The sequence below is a fragment of the Rhinolophus sinicus genome, chromosome 2, assembly GCF_057876585.1.
Source record: "Rhinolophus sinicus isolate RSI-liver-muscle chromosome 2, RSI-T2T, whole genome shotgun sequence".
NCBI lineage: Eukaryota > Metazoa > Chordata > Mammalia > Chiroptera > Rhinolophidae > Rhinolophus > Rhinolophus sinicus.
This window is the reverse complement of record NC_142502.1, coordinates 146,934,617-146,960,383: the sequence shown is the minus strand read 5'-3', so window position 1 is coordinate 146,960,383 and position 25,767 is coordinate 146,934,617. Positions and strand designations below refer to the sequence as shown.

General features: G+C 36.9%; 1 protein-coding gene across 5 annotated transcripts in view; it reads right to left on the bottom strand.

The window, feature by feature from the left end:
• Window positions 1-5,004: 5,004 nt before the first annotated feature.
• FAM161A (FAM161 centrosomal protein A) overlaps window positions 5,005-25,767 on the bottom strand; it is a 28,612-nt gene continuing 7,849 nt past the window's right edge. For 2 of the 5 annotated variants that reach the window (XM_019717606.3, XM_019717614.3), the window contains exons 2-7: window positions 19,727-19,965; window positions 17,307-18,473; window positions 16,781-16,948; window positions 15,010-15,109; window positions 7,206-7,360; window positions 5,005-6,755 (exon numbers count right to left, since the gene is read on the bottom strand). In XM_019717606.3, coding sequence (XP_019573165.3) covers window positions 6,620-6,755; window positions 7,206-7,360; window positions 15,010-15,109; window positions 16,781-16,948; window positions 17,307-18,473; window positions 19,727-19,965 — 1,965 coding nt within the window. In that variant the 3' untranslated portion in view covers window positions 5,005-6,619. Of the gene's footprint in view, window positions 6,756-7,205; window positions 7,378-15,009; window positions 15,110-16,780; window positions 16,949-17,306; window positions 18,474-19,726; window positions 19,966-25,767 lie in introns of all 5 variants that reach the window. The other 3 variants (XR_012496370.2, XM_019717620.3, XR_012496371.2) reach the window with 3 other exon arrangements.

Here is a 25,767-nt window from a genome sequence, read left to right as displayed (position 1 = left end):
GCTCGATTGTTGGTTTTATTTAGAATGTTAATTTCTGGTTTTGCATTTCTTTTTTCGTATATAAATGCAGGGAATATTTTTCTTCTTGGAAAAAGTGAGCATTCTTCAAAGACAAGTAAAAGATAGACCTCAGGGTACATGTTTAATATCACAGGCACATGTAGCTTGTGAAAATTCAGAAATGTCATTGCTTCCAAAGTATGTTAAATAATAGGTTGGATATATGTCTTGAATTAGGAACTGTGTTCTGCTACATTTAATAGAAAACCCAAATAGCAGATTTAAACAACGTAACACCTAGTCTGGAGGTTGGCAGTTGTTAATATTGATTCTGTGGCTAAAAGTTTCTCAGATTTCCCTTGGCCTTTCCCTCATAATTATAAGATGGCTGCTCTGGTTCTAACCATCACATTCAAGTTCCAGGAAGGAAGAAAAGAGGAAAGGCAAAGAGCAAAAGTCCAAGCCAGCCAAGTCTTCCCTTTATAAAGGCCTTTCCTTGAAAACCCCACTTATTTCTCTCTGGCCAGGATGGTATTACATGACCACCTAGCTGCAAGGAAGGTTGGAAAACATAGTTGTTATTTCAGTTGGGCATATTGCCACCTTCAGCAAAAATGCGGGGGGACTGATAATAAGGAAGAAAGGGAAAATAATTTTAGTCCAACAATTGGCAGTCTCTACCACATCGTTTTCTTAGAAAAATATCACTTTACTTCAAAATCATTTCTGCAACCCAATGGTTATTTTCTAGTTATAAGAACAAAGAAAAACCTTCACAAAACGGCCCCACCACTGCTTTCAGTCTAGTGGATTGAATTGTAAGTGCTGATTTGAATTTCTCAATGCTATTACTAAAGCAAGTCAGTTTCCCTTCTATTGGGGAGTAGTTTCTCATGGAAATATAAAAGAATTTCAAATATTATATGTCACGTCCAGCACGACAAGAGTTGTGGGGAGTGAGGAGGGCAGCACAGGGTTAAGAAATACAGAAACCAAGAAAAGTGTGCACGTGGGGCCAAGGGACTCCAGCCTCAAGGGCTGAGCCCCAAATCGGGCCAACACATAGCTTTTATTAGGTGTGAGGAAGTAAAGGAGATAAAGGCTTGTCAATCTCAAGATCTATGAATCGCATACATTATAATAGGAAACTGATTCAAACCAATCACCCTTGCCTGCAGGAAGCAGAACCATAAATCTCAGGATGTATGTACTTCCCCAAGGGACAAAACCTTTATGAATATGAATAGATGGAGGGCACATCATTGAGTCACTTCCCCTGCAGGTTTGTGGGAAGGAATGCAACCACAGAGGCAGAGGCTCTCCTTAGCCAGGGGAAGGTGGGGGGCTGTGCCCACCTCTATCGACCCCGCGAGTTCCCCAGATGGTCCCTATGCGGCTGTGTCTGGCTTGGGTTGTCCCCCTCTCCCCATAGGGAATCTTACCCGTCATTGACTAGCCAGACATTTTTCTGGGGCCAAACAGGGAGACATAAGGTGTAAGCACAAAGGTGAAGCAAAGTCCCTGAAAGGATCCGTTTCACAGACTCTCCTTTCTTTAGGGGCAGGTACAAGGAGACAAGACGGGCAGACTGCTGTGTGGTCACAATTATATACTCAGAACTGTAGTGAGTGGGTCTTAAGAGAATTTTGCTTTTTCTTTTAAAAGGATGTTTTCATGGCTTATTTGTAATATACCATGTTTCCCTGAAAATAAGACCTAACTAGAAAACAAGCCCTAGCATGATTTTTCAGGATGACATCCCTTGAACATAAGCCCTGATGCATCTTTTGGAGCAAAAATTAATATAAGACCTGGTCTTATTTTTGGGGAAACACAGTAGTAATTAGGAGGAAAAAAATAGCCATACATGAAAAGTATAATCACCCTTATGACCACTTTAGTACTTAAGGTATAGTTGAAAGAAAACTGGCTTTGAAATTAGGCACACCTGACTTGCAATATAGGCTATTTTAAAAGCCTCTTAATTGACCATCCTCCTTTTGCCATTGTCACTTACACGCCATTCTCACTCAGCCATGCCAAGCACATTCCCCCTCAGAGCTCAGCACTGGCTGTTCTCTGCTCAAAGCACTTTACCATCAGATATCCAAAGGGCCCACCAGGGCTTTGTTTGAAGGTTGAAGGTCACTATCTCTAACCACTTGATTTAAATTTGAAGCAGGAGCTCCCCATCATCTCCCTTTTCTGCTTAATTTTTTTCTATAGCACTTGCATTTATCACCACCATCTTTTCAGTTCATTTCAGGGGTAGAAGGGACCTAAATCTTTTACTCCTAGTCTAATATTTTATTTTAATTATTTTTTCTAAGTAATACAGTAAAAAAATGTCCAGGGCCAGCCCAGTGGCTCAGGTAGTTGGAGCTCCGTGCTCCTAACGCTGAAGGCGACCAGTTCGATTCTCACATGGGCCAGTGGGCTCTCAACCACAGGTTGCTGGTTCGATTCCTTGGCCCCGCAAGGGATGGTGGGCTCCGTCCCCTGCAACTAAAATTGAACACGGCACCTTGAGTTGAGCTGCCACTGAGATTCCGGATGGCTCAGTTGGTTGGAGCACGTCCTCTTAACCACAAGGTTGCTGGTTTGACTCCCACAAGGGATGGTGGGCTGTGCCCCCTGCAACTAACAATGGCAACTGGACCTGGAGCTGAACGGCACCCTCCACAACTAAGATTGAAAGGACTTGGAAAAAGTCCTGGAAGTACACACTGTTCCCCAATAAAGTCATGTTCCCCTTCCCCAATAAAATCTTTAAGAAAAAAAAAAATCCAAACAGTTCAAAAAGTACACAGGAAGACTAAGTCTTGAGAGTTTTCTGGGAAGGTGGTAGTGATGACAGTCTAGTGTTTGAATCTTCCCGTACCCCCTCCCACCCCCATATAAAAGGACAATGCAAAATCAAAAACCCTCAGCTAACATCTACAATAAAATTAGGTGATAAGATAGAGCCACAGATTCCAAAAGGGAAAAACAAGACCCTCACAGTGTCAGGAAGAATGTGAAAGGAATTAGAGAAGTTGAAGAACAACTTTTTGGTTTGTAAGGTTTCTTGGCTATAAAAGCAGATATACTAATATTTAGAATATCTATTTACTCTAGTTGTTTTTGTTTTCTTTAGATTTTTTTTCAGTTTTGAGACAAAATTGACATACAGCACGGTATAAGTTTAAGAGGTATATCATATACTGACTTGACTTACATATATTGTGAAATGATTACCACAATAAGTTAACACCCATCATCTCATTTAAAAAATGTTTTGTTTTGTTTTCTTTGTGCTGGGAACTTTTAGGATCTACTCTCATCAGCTTCCAACTATGCCATTCAGCTGTGTTAACTATAGTCATGCTGTACATTACATCCTAGTACTTATAGCTGGAAGTTTGTACCTTTTGACCACCTTCATTCAATTCCCCATCCCCCGCTTTTTTCCTTTTTGTAACATCTAAGACTTTGTGGTCTTTGGTAAGTTCTAAAATGAGGGATGAAACATTGGCATGAGGAATTGTAGCAATGCTCATCACTGAATAACATCACAAAAGGAAAAATCATTACACACTGTGTTTTCCCAAAAATAAGACCTAGCCGGACAATCAGCGCTATTGCATCTTTTGGAGCAAAAATTAATATGTCTCGGTCTTGTTTTACTGTAAGATGGGTCTTTAATATAATATAAAATATAATATAACCGGGTGTTATATTAATTTTTGCTCCAAAAGACGCATTAGACCTGATTGTCCTGCTAAGTCCTATTTTCGGGGAAACATGTAATTCCCTGATGTAATCATGTAATTCCCTGATTGAAATACACACCATGAAGTATTCTTACCAAAAATATCAAATATGAATCTGGTCGAGCCTAGATCTAACTATTAATTTATAGAAAACATGAGAACATAGGAACACATTAAATGACAAAATTCAGAATGGGATACTCTATTGGACAAAAGACCAGGTCCCTTCAACAACAATATTGCAAGAAAAAGTGTGACGTATTAAAAAGAGACTTAAGAAACTTATTAACCAAGTGCAATGTTTGGATCTTGATTCAAATAAACTGTATAAAATGTATAAGTATTGTTTTGTTTTGTTTTTAAGTATCAAGAAAAGCTGTATTTTTCTCTTTTCTTGCTATCAGAATACTATAAATCAATGACTAGAAAGTAGCTCCCAATAAGCCTAAAGCCTCATTTATATTTTTCTTTAATATATATGTTGAAAGGGAAAAAATAAAACAAAAATCTAAGTCTTTCACTGCTTATTCCCAGGCTCTGTTCTAGAAGTAAATTCTATTATCATTTTTTTATTATCATTTTATCAGAGTTGGATATAAGCATGCCTATCATTCCTTGACTTTCGACAGTGATATACCAGATTTTTTTTTTCTTTCAATTTTTTAAAATCTCTTCTTATTTTATAACGTCACACACTAAAGAAATCTTTCAACTTTCAATTTGGTGGCTTTCTAAAAAAACAAAATAATGATTTTACATAGAATTATTTGAAACTACCAGTATCTTCTAAGTTTGGCTCTGTTTTTACCAGATCACTGTCTTTAAAAAAGTGGTTCACACATTATTTCTAACAAAATAATATTTAAATCACATATCTCATTTTAACAAAAGTGTTTAAAGTTAAAAATTTCTTCAGGAGTATTCTGTTCTCTGATAGTATCACTTGAATAGCCTAGTTTGCAAAGAGCTTTTCCATACATCATTTCATCTAATCCACTCTTCAGCCACCTAAGATTGGTACTATTCCCATGTTTAAAGAAAACTGAAGATTAGTCCTGAAACCAAGTCTTACACTCTCCTCATAAAACTGAGAAGGGACAGAATGAGGAGCAAATTGTTGAAAGCAAGTCACATTTAAAATATTACAATTTATGGATTGTGTTTCACAGGTTCTCAATAAATTGGAAGGGAAATATTTTAAATCATATGTGTACTTATTTTGAAGTAATTACAAATACAATTTAAAAACGTATTCATCTATTTACTCAACCAAGCCTTTATTAAGTACCTACCATATGTACAATCCTGTGCAAAATATTAAAGGAATACAAAGAAGAATTTTAAAATGGTGCCAACTCTCAAGGAGTTTACAATCTAATAATAGTGACAAATAATTTAACACAAATTGTAGGAAAGGAATTACAAGTAAACATTTGCCCCTGATGATGAAAAATCACCTGATTTCTTCATTTAAAGCATAAACTGCCAGTTGGGAAACACCACTCTTATATACACCTTCATTTGTTCATCCTCTTTAAAGGAGGTTGATTATTTTCAGAAAAGAAAATGGGGCTGGCCTGGTGGCTCAGGTGGTTGGAGCGCCATGTTCCTAACACCAAGGTCGCTGGTTTGATTCCCACATGGCCCAGTGAGCTGTGCCCTCTACAGCTAAAATTGTGAACAGTGGTTCTCCCTGGAGCTGGGCTGCTGAGAGCTGCTGTGAGCTGCCACAGGCTGCGATGGGCTGCTGTGCCGTGTGAGTGGCCATGGCAGCCATCATGATTTGAATTTTTAAAATCTCTCAAAGAGAAAAAATGATAGATCCATAAAATCAAATTAACATCATGCACAGAAAGACAAAGTGTTTTCTAATATGTGAAAAGTTGGGCACAACTGGGTCTAGTATTAAAGAGTTAAATCTGAATTATTTTGGAGACTTGCCTTGGACAAGTTATTATGCACAAATTTCATCATGTATAAAATAGGATTGATATTTATTAAGATTATAACTCAGATGCTATAATTATTTCCATCTGTCAATATGCAAGGTTAAAAAAGAGTATACAAACTTTTCTAATAGTTTATATATCAAAAATAATTTGGAATAAAACTAGAGATAAAAAGAAAAACTGATGATAATGTGGATAATTTAACAGTAAACTCTCAGTGCAGAAATGAATGTAAATTATTTTTTCTATATTTAATTACTTTTTTTAAATGGCTCAAATAAGAAACTTAAATTAACTAGAACAATTTGGAGGATTCATTTTGTGAGATATATTGCAGCGAAAAAGAATGGACAAATAGTATGGTTTTAAAATATGGTTTAAAAAATTCAGAAAATTTTTTTCAAACAAATCCCCGAAGGCCAATACTTCTCTCTGCTCTCAATGCTAAGCATTTTTCCCCACCAAAAACAATGAAGTAATGTATGCTTTTTATGACTAATCAGTTTGTGATGGTTGTGATTCTCAAACTTTTTTTTTTTTTTTTTTTTTAAGGAGGGCACAGCTCACAGTGGCCCATGTGGGGATCAAACAGGCAACCTTGGTGCTATTAGCACCACGCTTTAACCAACTGAGCTAACTGGATACCCCCTCAAACACTTTTTAAAAATACAAATTAAGATCAAAGTTGCAAACAGACCATATGTAGCGATTAAAAATCCTGATAGGCAAAACCTTACTTTAACTGACCAAATGACCAATCAGCTGGATTCAGCCTTTTCAACTACAGATGACTTTGCTCAAGAGTCCTGCACACATCAAAGGGGTTTCCATCCATGTTCTTAACACAACAAGCACAGCTGCTAACACTAGATGCTGCAAACAGCGCAGGCACAGAGAGGAGGCCCTGCTGATTCTGTTTTATTCTTCCTCAGATTTCTCTTCTCCACTCTCTTTATCAGCTTCATCTTTTTCCTTGCAAGACTCTTGGCTGTTGGTATCAGTGAAACAATTTTCTTCCCCATTCTCTCTTTCTTCTATTTTTTCTTCATTAAAGCTAGAGGAAGAAATTTATCAGTCTTTCAAAGGAAAAATGATTTGGTTTAAAGGTAAACAAACCCTTTACAATGTATGTCATTATGTAGTCAGTCTTCCTCAAGTGAATGAGCTCCAATTTATCAAGAAAACTCTACGAAGTACCAATTGGGAAAATAAATATTATTTCAAAACTTAGTTGATTTTTTCAACTTCATTTGAAAGCATGTTATTATTTTCATTATTTATGCCAGTCAGAAATTTAAATTATTCTGCCTTTAAGACAAGACACTTCATCACCATGTTAATGTTTTGTATGTGTCAAACATGTTAAAATATCAATGTTTTACAATAGTTCACACGTATTCCACTAGGCAAAAGACCTTTTTAAAATATAGAACAGAATTTTATGCTTTCCTGCAGATAAGCATTTTTTCAGAGGTATATCATTCAGATATCTTATATACATTACCTTTCTTTATCTTCATTGAAACTTTTCATCTCTTGATTGCTGAAGGACTCAAATATTTTTCCACTTTGGCCTTTCTTTAAAACGAACTCATCAGATATTCCTAGTGCTTTTAGGGTGTTAGAATAATGCTTTTCTGCTGCCATTCTTGCATTTTTCTATAGGGAAGACAAACCTTTTTAGATGAGAACAAAATATTTTAAATTTTTATTAAGAATGTATGGGTTAAAAGCTCCAGTGAAAATTCAATTCAGTAATCACAGTTAGTTAAAAATATGCATACCCTCTGACCAGCAATTCCACTCCTAGGTATATACCCAGAGAAACTCCTACGTACCCTGTTTCCCCGAAAATAAGACTTAGGACAAGCAGCTCTAATGCGTCTTTTGGAGCAAAAATTAATATAAGACCCGGTATATTATATTATATTATATTATATTATATTATATTATATTATGTAAGACCCGGTCTTATTTTACTATATAAAATTTTTCTTATATAAATTTTTGCTCCAAAAGACGCATTAGAGTTGATTGTCTGGCTAGGTCTTATTTTCAGGGGAAACATGGTATGTGCCTCAGGAGACATGCATAAAAATGCTCAGGATAGTACTGTTTGTAACAACCCAAAACTGTAAACAACCACAAATATCTATCAATAGGATGGATAAATAAATTATGGTCTGTTCATACAACAGAGTGAAATAAAGCAATGAAAATGACTGAACTCTAGCTATACACCACAGCATGGAAGATCTCACAAACATAATACTGTGCAAAAGAAGCAAAAACACAATAGAGTACATATAATGATTCATTTACAAAAAGCTCCCAAACAGGCAAAACTATTGTTTAGGGATAGATACACAGGTGATAAAACTGCAAAGAAAAACAAAGAAATGCTTAAGCTAGAATGGTGGTTACCTCTGGGGGAGAGGAAGTGGCACACAGTTTCTGGGGTGATGGCAGTGCTCTGTTAACCTGGGTGGTAGCCACACAAGTTTTAATCTATAATTATTCCTTATGCTGTACCTGTTTTACACATTTTTATGACTGCTCAAGGATATCTGGAAAAATCAGTAAGAAAATTGTTCGTAGGATAGTTGTCAGAGGGTTTTTATTTTATGTACTGACTATAATTTTTACTTTTTAGAAGCCATTATCTCTATTTCATCAAAGATAATAAAATAACCAGTGTTATCTTTGTGGAGGAAACAATGGATACAGCAATAAAAACATGAATTCAGAATTAGGTTCAAATCTCCAGAATGTTACTTTCCGGCTTTGGGGCATATGGGCGTTGTGATGACCCTCTCACAAGTCAGAAGTCATCACAGTTACTGAGACCACAGGCTTTACAGAGCCACAAGATAACTGGGGTTCATACTAGTGCCTTGGCTTTAGTCCACTTTTAGCTCCTTTGAGTGGCTATGAACTAGTAGAGGGCCAAGAATTATCATCGACCTCTAACTAAAGCACGGTGACTATGAATGGCTCAGTTCCAATGCACCAGTGGCATCCTATACTGGAAAGGGTGTGGGACAGCACCCAGGTGCCACTCCAAATTTAACAAACATGGAAACCAAGATTCTCCCTCTACCCCACCCCTATTTAAATGGTTTGCTTAAGGCCACAGGAATGGTAAGTGGTAGAAACAAGTCTCTTGACCCTTTCCTCCATCTTTTCCACTCCATCATGCTGCTTTCCGTAAGTGGTAGTGGTCATCCTGGAATTTGAAGGTAATCTGAAGCCTGACTTCAATGCAGTTGTCAGATAATTACCCAATGCAGGTACTCCAGCATAATAAGGGACCACGGAATCTAGCGTTCCATGGAAGAAATCAAAATAGCAGAGACTGATTACAATGGATAAAACTATCACCAGTGCATTTTCTGACTCTGGAAAACTGAAAAAGCAGCACTCAAACTGCTAAGATGCACCCACTGTGATAACAATTTTTGTCAAAGAAAGTAAACACGGTCCAGAGGCTATGAATACCAACAGACCAGCTTAGGGAAACTGAAAGGCATGGCAAAGTGAGAAGATGAGAACTATGCCCTAAAGACTGTAAATCAGAATAAAGAAACCCCAAACCTAAATCTGAATGCATTAAGAAAAATATATTCTTTTGGAACTACAAAAGACCCCGAATAGCCAAAGCAATCTTAAGGAAAAAGAACAATAACGGAGGTATCACACTTCCTGACTTTGGCTTGTACTACAGGGCTACAATAATCAAAACAGCATGGTATTGGCAGAAAAACAGACACATAGACCAATGGAATAGAATTGAGAACCCAGAAATAAAACCACATAAACTGGACAGATAATTTTCGACAAAGAAGCTAAAAACATACAATGGAGGAAAGACAGCCTCTTCAATAAATGGTGCTGGGAGAATTGGATAGCCACGTGCAAAAGAATGAAACTGGACTGCTATTTGTCACCATGTACCAAAGTTAATTCAAAATGGATCAAGGACTTAAACATAAGATCTGACACAATAAACTGCATAGAAGAAAACATAGGTACTAAACTTATGGACCTTGGGTTCAAAGAGCATTTTATGAATTTGACTCCAAAGGCAATGGAAGTAAAAGCTAAAATAAACGAATGGGACTATATGAAACTTAAAAGCTTCTGCACAGCAAAAGAAACCATCGACAAAATAAAGAGGCCACCAACTGAATGGGAGAAGATTTTTGCAAATAGTGCCTCCGATAAGGGGCTAATATCCAGAATATACAAGGAACTCATGCAACTCAACAACAAAAAAACAAACAACCCAATTGAAAAATGGGCAGAGGACTTGAAGAGACATTTCTCCAAAGAGGACATACAAATGGCAAATAGACATATGAAAAAATGCTCAACATCACTAATCATCAGAGAAATGCAAATCAAAACCACAATGAGGTATCACCTCACCCCAGTCAGAATGGCTATCATCACCAAGACAAATAGTAACAAGTGTTGGAGAGGCTGTGGAGAAAAAGGAACCCTCATACACTGTTGGTGGGAATGCAGACTGGTACAGCCGTTATGGAAGGCAGTGTGGAAGTTCCTCAAAAAATTACGAATAGAATTGCCATATGACCTAGCAATCCCTCTCCTGGGTATCTACCCAAAAAATCTGAAAACATTTATAAAGACACATGTGCTCCAATGTTCATTGCAGCTTTGTTTACGGTGGCCAAGACATGGAAACAACCAAAATGTCCTTCGATAGATGAATGGATAAAGAAGTTGTGGTATATATACACAATGGAATACTATTTGGCGGTAAGAAAAGATGATATAGGAACATTTGTGACAACATGGATGGATCTTGAGAGTGTAATGCTGAGCGAAATAAGTCAGACAGAAAAAGCAGAGAACCATGTGATTTCACTGATATGTGGTATATAAACCAAAAACAAGACAAACAAATGAGAAACAGAAACTCATAGACACAGACAATAGTTTAGTGGTTACCAGAGGGTAAGGGGGGTGGGCGGTGGGAGATGAGGGTAAGGGGGATCAAATATATGGTGATGGAAGGAGAACTGACTCTGGGTGGTGAACACACAATGGGATTTATAGATGATGCAATACAGAATTGTACACCTGAAATCTATGTAATTTTACTAACAATTGTCACCCCAATAAATTTAAAAAACAAATTAAAAAAAAATAAACTTATGTGTACTGAAAAAAAAAGAAAAACATATTCTGATTGAAGCAAATATAAAAGACATTAAAATACTAATCAAAATTATTGCTCATAAGCCTTCATCTGAATTTGTTTTAAAGTTCAATTTAATATCTATTCAGTTAATAAACCCTGTAATTTCCAAGAAACAGGACAACATGGTCTGTTCTGTATTGGATCATAGGCTTACTCTGTTAGGGGATAACTCAACAGCAGCAAGACACCAATTAATAATTACAAATGAGTAATGCATACAGTTGTGAGTGAATTTATTACATAACAGCTGTCAATTAGCACTAATAGTCACAGCAAAATGGACTGCAAGAAAAAAATGTACTAATTTATGTTAAAACCAAAGCAATGGTGAGTCACTGCCAGTCACTCTATTTATAGAATTAATTACCTTTTAATATTTTATATCAAGGTGAATAGTATTTAATTGTTCCTAATTGAAACATTTCCCCCTTGCATTTCACCATGAAAAAGAATGATAGACTATGAGATAAAAGGAACAATTAAAATATCTGTATGGTTACTTATTTTACTATCAAACACTCTAAAATAAAAAAAGGGCTTCATTTCTTCAGGAAACCAAAATAACAAGTGATGAAACTTTGTCTATCAGCACCCTAGACTGAAGGGAAAAAATACTTATTTTTACAACTGTAAGTTTAGTTTATAGTAATCCTTTCATTTCTTTAATAATTTACTGCTTACTTATTTTGTGACAAGCCCTCATGGGAGATAGGGGTTATATATAGAGAGAAAAGTGTTTTGGGAAAAGGAAACAGCATGTGAGGGCCAAAAATAGAAGAAGAAATATCAGGTATGAAACTAACCTGTGTTTTCAACATTTAAAATTTCTTTATAAGTTTAATTTCATACACACTGCTTATTTTGCCACATTTTCTCTGGTGCTTAGAAACAGTGGGAATTCACAGCATGGGAAAATGGTTTATTAATGCTGTGACTTTTCACTAATACATCAAGGTATAGTTCTCAGCATGGGCTAATACCAAAAAGAAAATGACAGACAGGTCATTTGATCATAATAGCTAAGTTTTGGTTCAACAGATGTTTATTTTATTAGCATCACCTCTGTGCCAGATTTTGTCCTATGTGTTAGGTGCTGGGAATACAAAGATTTGACTATCATCTTTAAAAGCAACTAGTTGGAAGGAAGAGAGATCAGTAGATGATTCCCACACAATATGTTAGAGGCAAAGAGAGAAGTATGCAAAGGAAAAGAACAGAGGAAAGGGCACCTAATCCAACCAGGGGAAACAATGCAAGAAGTGCTTTTACCGTAAGACATAGAAGGAAAGATAGGAAGAGGCTCTAAGGGTATTCAGAAACAGCTGGAGAGTAAAGGGTGTACATCATGGGGGTTGGGAGGAGTGCAGTGGTAGATGAATTAAAGAGGTTAACAGGGATCAGATCATAGAGGATTCTGTATACCATGCTAAGACTCATGGATTCATCTTCTGAGAGGAAGCAAGACAGCTTAGCGTTAAGTGTTTGGAAGCAGACTGCTTGGGTTCTGATCCTAGTTCCATTATTTAGTAACTATAAATCTTATGAATTACTTACCTTCTTTGAACTTCAGTTCCTTCCTCTATAATGTAGGAAGAACCACCTTGTGGCACTGTTTGGAGAAATCAGTGACAAGACCCCTTGATACCATTCATTGAAAATGAGAAGGAATGGAATCAGTGAACGCATAATTGCCACTGTTATCAGGGGTGATTAATTACCTACCCAGGGTTAACATTTTCACAAGGGAATGGGAATGGCAAAGCAAAGATATAATGGGTGGCTTTGCAAAGAACAAGGTAGGAAAGCCAGTCAAACCATTATATTAACTCAAATAGGAAATAATAGAGGTTTCACCTAGCATTTCACCATCAGGAACGGAGAAAGGCAGATCCAAAAATTACTTAGGAAGAAATCCTTTCAGTTCTCTCAGTGACCGTTGAATGGGTAGGAAAGGTGGTTCCCATTCATCTAAATAGTGGCCCAACCAGAATGGGAAATCAAAGAAGAGGATCTAGTTTGGGGCAAGATGAATGTAAGATGCCTGTGGGAAATCTGGGTCAACATATTCGTATGCACCAGACAAGGGGACATAAAAACCTGCAGTTGGGAGCTGGAGATAACTGCTTTGAGCCAAAGTCAATCACTTTATGCTGAGTAATGTCCAACAGCTTATGATGATTTTGCCCCTTAAGTTGAAACTGAGAGGACAAAAGAAACTCACCACTTAAAATGGCAAGCACTACATATGAGTAAAATTACATCCAAATCAATAAGTAAAGGGTTTCCATAACTTTGAGAGATGGTAATATGTAGATTTACCACAATACATGTCTCTAGTCCTCAATGAGTCATTGACAAGGACCGTCCTGTAATGACACTCATCTGTCCCAGGCATGTGCTGGCAGAAAGCTCCAAATGTAACAGCTTTAAATTCATAATACAACCCCTGTAACCTTCATGACTCTGTCTATTGTTAAGCCATGTCACCCTTAGGGACCTCTCCCTTATGGGTACTAAAGAGAAGATGATCTGAAGTTGACAAATCTCTCTTAAGAGAAAGATTGTAAAACTGAGTGTAAATTTAGTAAAATCAGGATTCGCTGTCCAAATTATCTTTCCAATAAAAAGACAAGCCTTTACTCAGTTAAAAAAAACCTGATCAACAAAATGAAAAGTCAACCTACTGAATGGAGGAAATATCTGCAAACCATATATCTGATAAGGGGTTAATATCCAAAATATATAAAGAACTCATCCAAGTCAACAGCAAAAAAACAAATAATCCAATTTAAAAGTAGGCAAAGGACTAGACATTTTCCCAAAGATATTCAAATAGCCAACAGGTACATGAAAAGGTACTCAAAATCACTAATCATTAGTGAAATACAAATCAAAAGTAAATGAGATAAAACTTCACACTTGTTATAATGGCTATTATCAAAAAGACAAGAGAGAAATGCTGGTGAGGATGTGGAGAAAAGGGAACCCTTGTGCACTGTTAGTGGGAATGTAATTAGTGCAGCCACTATGGGAAATAGTATAGTTCCTCAAAAAATTAAAAATAGAACTATCACAAGATCCAGCAATTCCACTTCTGGGTATATATCTGAAGGAAACAAAATCACTATCTTGAAGAGCTAGCTGTATCCCATTCATCGAAGCATTATTTACAATTGCCACGACATGGAAACAAACTAAGAGTCCACTGAAAGATGAATAGATAAAGAAAATGTGGTTTAGTTGCACTGTCAAATAAAAATATTACAGTGGGTCCTCATCCACTTTATTCACCGGATCTGGCACCGTGTGACTTCTGGCTCTTCCCCAAAGTCAAAATGACTGTGAAAGGTAAATATTTTGAATTGATTCAGGACACAGAGGCAGCCACAACAGTGCAACTAAAGACACTCATGAAAGAGGATTTCCAGAACGGTGTCAGAAAGTGGCAAGAATGATGGGATAAGTATGTTAGAAGCGTGGGGGAGTATTTTGAGGGGGATTAATGGCAATGTGTCTTTTACTGTAATAATTTTTTTAAATTTAAACATTCACCGTATTGTTTGATCACACCTCATATATGAAGTGATGGATGTTAACTAAACTTACTATGGTAATCATTTCATGCAATTTATGTACATCAAATCATCATGCTTAAACTTATACAGTGCTGTAGTCAGTTATATTTCAATTTAAAAAGCTAGCAGAAATAAATCTGATTCAATTATCCATTTTGTTTTTTAATTCTTCAGAAATCTCCAAATCATATCATAAAGCCTCACCTTAATATTCGGCCAAGTTGGTACTAAAAAAGACCACCCATTAAAAACAGCTTGTGAAACTATTATTTTGAAAACGACTGGATTAGCAGTATAATCTTTATCAAGTTTATGTGCCTCATCAACAAGATTAAATGCTCAGATTTAGGCAAAAGTACTTACTCGACTGACTTGAAGCTGTCACAGAAATAATATATGTCAATACATTATATAACACATAAGAAAAATGGGCTGTAAATTAATAGCTGGAAATGTTTAAAAAAAAAAAAAGCTGACAATAACTCTTAAATTCCAACAAACACAACCTGAGTAACTCTTTCAAATAGTAGTGGCCTGTTCTTTAATTTTTCTTCTCTTTCTTCCAGTTCTTGTCGATACTCTCTCATCCTTTCCTTTTCACTCTTTCTAAAAATCAAATAAAAGGGATGGAATTTTATAAAGATGTAAGAACTTGCATATGTAACATTTAGCTTAGATGACAAATCAGAAATTAAATTATGAGCACAGTTTACAGTTTACCACCATTCCTTTTCTAGACTGGTAAATTTTTATGGAATACAGAATAAAAATCCTAGGTGCTGAAAACACACATTTTACATCCTGGGAGCAGGCTGGGTACTTTGAATGTTCTGAAATCTTCAAGATATAATATATTAAGGGGCTTCAAACTGGCCTGAAGAGATGAATATACTTATCTCATTTATAAGTATATAAAACCAAGAAAAATTGGTCCAAATCAGATATCGTTTCTTTAAGGAATTTCTTCTGAAAACAAGTCCTTGCTTTTCTTCATTTCCCTAAATGAGGACTCTTATAGGTTGGTGGCAAAGTTAATTAAAATTGGAACAGGTCAGGGGAGAAATGGGGAGTATGGGACTATAATATATAGAGGAACAGGAACCAAAATACATAAATTCACAGGAAGTGTACTTATCATTTGGGCAAGATCCTATAATGAATTAAACTATTCTATTTTCTCTACATAAAATATACCAACTCTACCAAGATAATAAGATTTCATGGATAAAAGAAACTAATACTATAAAATGATAATTATGCTTAATTATATACAAGTTGGTATGAAAAATCCAGTTTATTTTCTAAAGATGAATAGTGTATTTCTAAGAAAGTTTTTGCTTAAGTTCATCAGATTAAGGTCCCTCTATGTAAATTACATTGATATACATTATAAGGAAAATAAACATAATATACATTATAAAGGAATATTATTATTATATATAATGTACATTTAAAAAAGAAGTACTTAAAAGCAAGTATAGATTTTGGCAGTATTTATAGATCAGATTAAAATTGAATAAATCATATTACTTACCTGGCTTTAGGGATTATTTTTCTACTTAAACATGAACACTTTTATGTTTATGTGCAACATAAAAATGTTCCTCTGGAACACTGGTTTTCAAACTTGGAAGAATTCCAGTGTTCTATGAAGGGGTTCTGTGAATATTTTCCTTTATCTATATTAAAACTAACAAAATGCAACACATACCACTAAATATTAACACACATGTGTTAATCAAAATATTACATAATTGATGTTAATTAACACCAGTGTGTTAATTTGTGTCATCAGATTTCATGGAAACCTTAGAACAAAGCTCTTTGACATATCTGTTTATTGAAGAATATTCTGAGGTTACATGGCAAACTGTTAAAGAGCTTTATCTGTGTGAATCAAGATTTTTCTCAATATTATACTGTGCAATCAATAGTAATATAAAGAAAAAGATTAGATGCTGATATGAGATTATATTAACTATGGCCACAATATAAAACGTTTCTGTTCATCAACATGGCTTCATGGTCCTCACCATCAGAGGTATGAGTATACATGTTGGTCCTCACCGTGCGGTGAGTGAGTGAAGTGAATATGAGTGTGTGTGTGTGTGTGTGTGAGCGTGTGTGTGTGTTGAGTATAAGTAACTGACAGTAACTTGAATCCAGAAACTAAAATACTAATAGTATTCTTCATCTTTTCATATATTGGTATCTACTGATTAAAAAAAGAAAGTTTGAAAACCAATGATCTGGAGGTTCAGGATTCTTTCATGATACCTGAGAGATTTTATTCTGGATTTAGACATTTGAGCTAAACTTTGATGGGAGTCATAAGCCTTAGACCGGGTTGTCAGGAGTTTCTGCAATCCTTTCATTCTTTGCTTCTGCTTAGTTAGGATCCGATTTCTCTCTTCTTCCAACATTTTCTTTTCCTCCAGTGATCTCCTGAGGGCAACAAACTAAGGCTTAATTCACTTTAAGCCAATAAGAATGTTGCTTAGCAAAAGTTTAACACAGGATAATTCAAAGGTTGAAAAGAGGCAACTTTTTTCAGAAGGATCTGACTTTGTGAAATTGGAAATCAATAGGCAGACTATAACCTTTTCTATCCCCAAAGGTTCATAAAATGGAAAACACATTTCTTAGAATACCCTCTGGCAAAATATTCTATATTATATAGTAAAATATATTACCAGCTATAATAATTTTTTCATATTTCAAATTCACCAACATAAAATCAATCGTGCTGCATATACTATTATAGCAAACATAAGTCAGTCAGTACCGTAAACTAGTTCTTTACCTTGTGGCTTGTTCTCTGCCTCTGGAAGACACTGTAGGCATCGGAGGGTTGCAGTTACAACGCACACGCTTTGCACTTGCACTTCTTACGGGTGACTTGTGCCTTGGAGACAGATAAGGCCAATGTGTTTCTTTTAAATTTTCTTCAACTGCTTCAATGTCTGCCAAAATGTTGTCTCTTTTAGTGTCTGCATGTGAGGCTGCATGGAAATCAGGTGGTTTACAGACTGTGAGGAGTTTTGGACACTTCTGTTCAGAGGGGTGTTTCTGATATTTCCCAGGAAGGTCTCCAAAATCAGCAGTCTGGCACTTGGCCTTCTGTATATAGTCCAACTTTTCAGCCTGTTCAGGACACTTGGGCTTCCTTGCAGCACAACCTCTGGCAGTTGGTCTACAAGGCAGAGATGAATCTGTTAAAAGCTCCTGGGCTCTCAGCTGTGTCCCAGTGTTTCTACAGAGCTCTTCTTCTTTTGACCTGTCACTAGTAGTTGAACCATAAGTAGATCGAGGTATAGGTCTGGCTTTAAATCGATTTGTTTTCTTTTTAGACTTAAAAAAGTCTCTCAGCTGCTTTTCTCGGATTGCTTGTTTCTGTTCCTCCCTTGCAATAAACTTAAATGGTTTTTGTGAGGCCAAAAGAGCTTCTTTGCTTTTCTCCTTCATAGTCCTCCTCCGTTCTTCATTTCGCTTGACTATGTCATAATAAAGAGGGAGAAAGACGAATGCTGGAACCGGATTGGCTCGGAATTTTTTCTTACACTCTGAATCTTCTTCTTGTTTTTTGAGTAGTTTGTGTACCATTTCAATATCTGATTTAGATTTCATGTTCTCTTCTTTTTTCTTCTGTTCTCTAATCATCATTTGGAAAGGCTCAGGTACTGTAATCTTTGGCACCCATTCTTTTGGTTTCTTCTTTGTTTTTTCAAACACTGGGAAGTCACCATCTTCACACTGAAGATAATCTCTAACAGAAAAATTTGTCCACATGTTGTTGATGAGCTCCTCAGCATAGGTCACCATTCTGTTTTTCTCAGGATATTCCTTTTCTAAGTTGGGCATCTCATCTTCAGAGGAACTCAGTATCAAGGAGGAAGAATGACCCAAATCAGGCTCTGAAAGCGATGTCATTAAGGAGACACGGTGACAGGAGTTCTTTTCTGATACAGACCTAAGTGAGAAGAATAATTAGGACACGCTCTCAGATGTATGTGACCAAATATAAAAATTAAGAATTACACATTTTCTTAGATCAAGGTATAATCAGAAGATAGGAGCTGAATAGGGCTTGTAAAAATTACGTATTACTTTTATTTTGGAATAGAGCTGGAAGATGCCTATAAATTATCTAATTCGACACCCTCACTTTACAGGCGAGGAACCTGAGACAGCTGAGGTTCCTTGTGTCTCTAACCTCTATTGAATTCTCCACACGATTTCCAGAGTCACCATCTTAAAACATACATCTGATCACATCACTCCCCTTCTTGAAACTTTTCCATGATTTGTCATTGTTATGAAGTCAAGTATAGATTGTAAAGCACTTCAAGATTAGCCCCTGCCCACCTTTCCCATTACACCTCTCGCCTGTCCCTATTCCCTCGTCAACATTCTTAAGTCATATCCAATCTCACACTCCATGATTTCTCAAGCTGCCATGCCTTTGCACATGTGGTTGCTGCTGCCTAGAAGGCCACTCCTTGCTTCCTGCATCTGTTTCAGCCATTCCTCCTTCAAGACTGAACTCAGATATGACACTTCAGTAAAAAATTCCTGCTTGTATTCCTCCACTAACATCTTGACACGATCAACTGCTTCTTCCTCTGTCTCCATAGCACTGTTACATCATGTTTATTACCATTTTGGTTCTCAGCTAGTCTCTGAGTTCCTTGAGGGCATCTTGATTTTGACTCCTCAGCATCCAGGCGAGGTCTGGCACACAGGAGGTGCTCAATCAGTGCTAACCAACTGGATGAGTTAAGGGACTTGCCTCAAGTTTCAAAATAAGCGACTTTATAGCAGAAATGGGTCTTGAAATTATAGACTATTTTGAAAACTTGAATCAGATTTATGTCCAGGCCTTAACTCTTTGTACCATATCTTTAATGAGCCAGTGTTAATCCACATATTATAAAGGACTTTTAAAATTAAATTTTAATGTTCATCATTTAAATGGCCCAGACTAAATATTCTGATAATGTCTACAGTTCTATGAATGCTAGGTCAGAGAGAAAAGACCAAATGGCCACCAAATGACCCTCAAAACAAGAAGTCATTAAACATTTTAAATAAAATCCCACTTCCATATATCATTAAAAGTACAAAAGGATACTTGAGAGAAAATAGTTTGAAATAACTTTGTTCTGCACTTTTAAGTATACATTTTATCTTACAGTCCACAAATAACATTATGTACAAACTTACGTGGAAGAGACACTAGAAGTTTCTTCCCTGATGATCAGTGGTCGAACTTCCTTTAAATTTAATTTATTCTGGTACATTTTCTCTAACTTTGCCATAGTTTCCATGTGGGCAGCCTTCAGCTCCTCTAGTTTCCTGAAATATTCTTCATTAGAGTAATAAATATCAGAAAAGTCCATGAGGTCCTCACAGCTGATATGTGTTTGTTCCTCCACCCCAGAAACAATGGTGTTAAAATCAGCCTAATAGAAGGAAAAAACCTGTTATATGGTATCTGGAATTGAAAGACAAATGAAGTTAACACTGAACCCCAATGCTGCTTCTTACCTGTAGGCTGCATACATATACTAATGGATTATAAATTACTTGTGGGCTGAAGTACATTTTCCCCTAATGACATTGTATTAAAATGAGAGACAGAGAGACCAAGTTGCCAGAAAATAAATGCTATTTAATCCTTTTATGAAGGATGGTTAGATTCCCAAACCACAGTACATTATAATAGGATAGAACCAAATCCTTTATAAAGAGCCTCTTTCTGAGTTGTAAGTTTTAACTGAGATGAAGAACACTGTTCCTCCTGCTACAAACCAAGCAACCACAATCCAACACCCTCCCCCAGCTGGGCTCCTGCAGTGTACACCAAGGGTGTGCCAGTGGAGAGAAGATAAGGGAATGGGGGAATGAGGGCAGGAGAATGGAGGGAACAAAGTTCTCAGTGGCTCATCAAGAAGCCAGAGAGAAAGCCCTCCTGGATGTCCAGGGGAGAGCTCAGGAGGGAGTACGAGGGTGTGGAAGGAGGTGGGAGGGACTTTCAGAACAGCCATTCCTGTAACAAGAGCAACAGCTGCCCTGGGTGACAGGGCCTTTGATAGTGAAAAGAGAACAAGAGTAGTATAGTGTAGTTATAATGTGTAGTTATTCTATATAGAGATCAGGTCTGGAAGGGTCTGACCGATCTTTTTCCCTCACTCCTTTCATATTCCTTTCAAAGTTCTTTTAATTGAAGCAACTATAGAGGTAAAATCCCATTCTCTCCATAAATATAGAAATTTTAATATTCTCTCAGCTGAGAGCCAGTTGAAGTTATTTATGGTACTATGCATATGATACTATGCGTGGCCAGGCTGCTGACCATGGTCTTAAATTTAGCCTACTGCCCAAAATAAACTCAAAATGAAAACAGCATATTTGCCATAGAAAATTAATAGACCCAATCTGATAAGACACTAGGAAATAAATCTGAGGAGCTTTTCCCAACAGGAAAACTCAGAAAAGTCAATTGTATATAATAGTTATAGAAATGGTGTTTTAAAAATGGGCTAAAAACAGTATACAAGAGGCCAGTGTTGTACCACTTGGGGTAACTTTGAGAAAACAAATGAAGGAAAACAAGTTTTCTTCAGTAGAACTGATGTGCAGAAACTATGACTCAGAGAATTGCTTTATTGTCATATAACTCAATTAAGAGAATTTTCTCTTAGAAATAGATATCTTCTATTTCTATATATGCTCCTCACCATTACCTGATCTGTGGGGATGAATACTTTGTTAACTTCCTCATTCATTAAATATTTAGGGACACCCAGCATTTAGCTAGCTGCTGAAAGATACAAATCAGATAAAAACTCCACCTTTGAGAAGTTTCCAACTAGTTTAGGAGAGGACGTGTACATAAATAATTGACAGAGCTCCTCATTCCATGAGCTGCTCCCCGCTGAGCAGGGAGACAAATGAGTAACCATGTATGTCGCAATGTCAGCCTCCATGAGAGCTCAGAAAAGGAATGCCTAATACTGATGGGGGAGACAGACTTTGCAGAGGTGAGGCAGACTGGAAATATAAAGTTGGATAATGACAAAGTTTGTAAGATTAGGGAAGCAATGAAAAACAAAGAAATCCAGGGCACAGTGCTAGAACATTCATCATATATTACCTCATGATGAAGCAACTGGCATACTCTGTTCTGATGAGGAAACTGAGGCTCGGAAGATTTAGGTGACCTGCCTTCACTCACAGAGCTAATAAGTAGCAGAGCTGGGATTTAACCCAAATCCCAAATGTAGGCTCTAAAGACACACAGCACTCCTCCGAAGGGCAGGAAGGGTTTTTAAGAAACAACAGTAGGACTAGGCATGACGTGCTCAGAGACGTAAAAAGTCTGAGTAGGGGTGGGAAATGGTGTATATGGAGCACAAATGTACAGCTAAAAAAAATACTAAGTTTCCAAGAGAAGAGGACAGGTATTTCCTCACAAAGGACTTAATCATTCAGAGAAATACTAGCTGTCCTAAAGAAGTATGTTCTAAGTATTAAGGAAAGGGCTTATTCTCCAAAAACTATAAAACAGAGAGGATATGCCAAAGAAATGTTTTTAGGCAAAAGCATCCATGTGCTCTCCATTCATTCTTTTAGAACATCCCTTAAAAGAAGGTCTTATAACAATCATTTTCACAAAAAGGATAAAATTTATTTGGACCTAGAAAACTGTTTGAAAAAGATATAGAAGGATGAGTAGTAGCTTCTGAAGAGATGTGGCAGGTCTGAGAAATTATACTTATGCACTGACTTCTGACAGTATCCATTCCGTTTCTGCTTAATACTGTTAACACTAGCCTGAACTGTTCAGATAAACTGATCCCACAGTGTTTTACCTAAAACAGATGACTGTTTTAGATGATAAGCGACTTCCAACTCTAATTGCATCTTTGTCTCCACACAGAAGAAAACATTTTAGTAGATCAAATAACCTAGACCAAGCAGACTATTTTCCAAGAGCCTAAAATAGCACCCTTTCCCTTTAAAAGCCGTTTGGCTTTTTGTGGAATGTTTTACTTGCAGCCACTAGATTAGCGGATAATCTTCCCTAGATTGGCTTGACCCATTTAGATGATGACTCCTTCCAGCACATATGCTTCATTAGTGATCAGCAGTCATAATTATTTGTGGTGTAGGGTATCTAGTATCATCTACAATTCTGGAATTTTTATTAAAAAATTTTTTTCATTGAAAGGATTTGTAAGGAATGAGGCAGATCTATATGTGCTAACATGGGTAAGCCCTCAATAAATGATAAGAAAAAAAAGCGAGCTGCAAAACAATATGTATATATAAAATGCCACCATATGTTAAATTATTATGTACACAGGAGACAGGAAAAAGCCCAGAAGAATATATCAGTTTCAAAACAGTGGCTACCGATAGGGGGGAGGAGGGACCCAGACTTTCTTTTTTGGGGGGAGACGTGTTAAAAGGGCCTAAGCCTTATTTGTAACATTTGAAATTTTAAAAGGAGAATGTGTTCAGTATTACTTCCATAATTAAAATATATAACTTTAAAAAAAAGAAAAACACTGTTTTGTGAATATTAGTACTAAATTAAAACTGAACAATCTCTAATAACTATTTGGTCTGCCTTGCACCTCCAGTATTACTTCTGGAAGGTGGCTCTCACCCCGCAGCAATACTGCGGTACCTTTTCCTTGCTCTTCAACCTGCTCCTGCCCCAACCCCCAACTGCACACGATAACTCTTTTAAGAAAACAGAAACCATCAGAGAGGGAAGTTCCCTCATCTTCCCATCCATAAAACTGCCTGCTTTTGTGCCCCTTTTCTCCTTCCCTCCTGCTTCAGGGATGAAATGTCCCTTCTCTTAACAGCATTTGACCCTTTCTGTCATCATGAAAACCAATGAATGGGGGATTTCCGCACTCCTGTGATAATCCTTCCACTACTGTAGCTGGTCCTTAATCTCTCTTGTCTCCTTTTTCTCTACCTGACTGTTCATGTTGAGGTTTTTTAAAGAGTCCAATGCAAGGCCCCTTCTCTTCTTTCTCTGCACTCTCCCTAAGTGATTTATCCATTCTCATTGTTTCAAAAATGCTAAAACCTCCCAGATAGAAATCTCCAATTCAGACCCCACAGGACTACGGTTTCCCAACTACTACTTACACATTTCTACTTGGTAGTTTCATAGGCATCTCAAAGTTACCATGTTCAAAACTGAAAACCTTGATTCCCACTCAGCCTCCAACTCATTCCTCCCAAGTTATCCCCACTTCAGTAAATGGCCATTACCTTCCATACAGCTGGTCAAACCAGAAACCTGGGAATGAGCATTCTTCATTTTTTCGTCTTCCTTCGCTTTCACGTCCAATCTTTAACAGTAATTCCTATTCATTCTAGAGAAATCTGTCCACTTTTTGCCATCTTCCCTAGACTCTAGGTTCACGCCACTGTCTATAACACCTGAATTACTGCAACAGCCTCCTAACCATCTCCTTACTTCTGCTTTGTCAAACCCACCAATCATTCTCCACAAAGCCACAGACTCATATTTTAAAAATATAACTAGGAATATGTCAGATCTCTTAAAAGTCTTCCAGGACCACCCACCTACAATAAACACTCAACTCCTTACTTGGTCAATAAGGCCCTGGACGAGCAGGCCCTGCTTACCTCGCCAACCTACTCTCTCCCCTCTCCCTTTCTTCCCCTCACTCTTTCCCAGTCTTGTTGGTTTTCTTTCAGATCCTTAATCATACAAAGCTTTTCCTATCTCACGGCCTCTGCATATGCTGTTCCCTCTGCCTGGAATGCTTTTCCCACCCCTACTCTTCAAATGGCTACTTTTTTTCATTTATCAGACATTGACCTAAATGTTAACTCATTTAAATAGGTTCCCTCCTACTTCTTTTAAAAATCATAGTAACCTGTTAACTTCTTTTCCAACATTTCCCTTCTTATGTTTATTGTTCATTTTTCTTTATTATGTAGCCTCCCCACCAGACTGGAAGCTCTGCAATGATGTGAGCTATGTTTGCTTAATTCACCACTGAAGAGTCAGTGACTAACTCAATATTTAATTTTAATAAATGCTCAATATTTGATTTTAAAAAAGAGAGAGAGAGATCCCATTAGGAAAGTCAGTGAAATTTTAACTGTGGAAATGTTAACTGCTATACCCGTGTCATCATCAACCACGTAACAAGACCTATGAACTGATATCTCCAACTGAGGCTAGGTTCAAGGAACATGCCTCAGTGCCCAGTATGGGCAGTCTTGCAAGGGGTAAGGGGGGCTTTGGCAAATGAAAGAGGCCTACTATGACAGTTGGTTCTCTAATCAATTTTGTGTGATGGCTACGGTATCTGAGTTTATTACATTTTATAGATGACAAAGTTGAGCCAAATTAACCTTTAAAAATCAAGGTGCAGACCCAAGCCAGCTTGGCTCCCGCACTTTCTTTCCTGCCTTTTCAGTGCTTTTTTCCCCACCCCAGTGTCCTCTGGTTATCAGGCAATAAGTAGCAGATTGTCCAGGTTTGCTTTTGGGTCCTTCAAGTGTAGTGGTCACAGACCAGTGTCAAATTGATAAGACTTAACTTCCTTTTTTGGGGGGAGGGAGGTGTATGATTCTGTCCCTTTGAAACTAATCTCTCCGAAAGTAATTAAGTTTCTAATACAAATTTGCAGTTTAAGGCATTATGGAAGTATACTGCAACTATAGAAATGACTGACTCCTCCACCACAGCAATCCAAAATAGAATTTAATCTTTGGGCAGGTTGTTCAAATGACAGTCTCACTGGCAGTAGTTATTATTATTACTAATTTATACAAACTGTTAATTTAGATACGACACACATTCTCTCATTTGGTTCTCATAATATCCCAGTCAGGCAAGAGAGACACAATTATTATAAAGATACAGAAACTGATACAGAAACTGAGATTGAAGGAAATTACATCTTAATATCATCTAGCAAATAGCAGAAAATGGGTCATAATCAGGACTCCAAATACTCCATTCAAATCTTTTTCCTCCATCACTTTTGTCTCCTTTCCTGGCTACTAAACTTGTGTTGAGGGAAAGCTTTATCATGAATGAAACTGGCCCTTAGACTCACTCTGGTTCATGTTCAGGGTCTGAATCTCCCTTACTCTGGATAACCTCTAATGATTTACATCTGTTGGTGAAATGCTGACCATAAAAGGTGTTACTACAGATTTTCTGATTAATAGTTTTAGTATAGTTTAAAGAGATT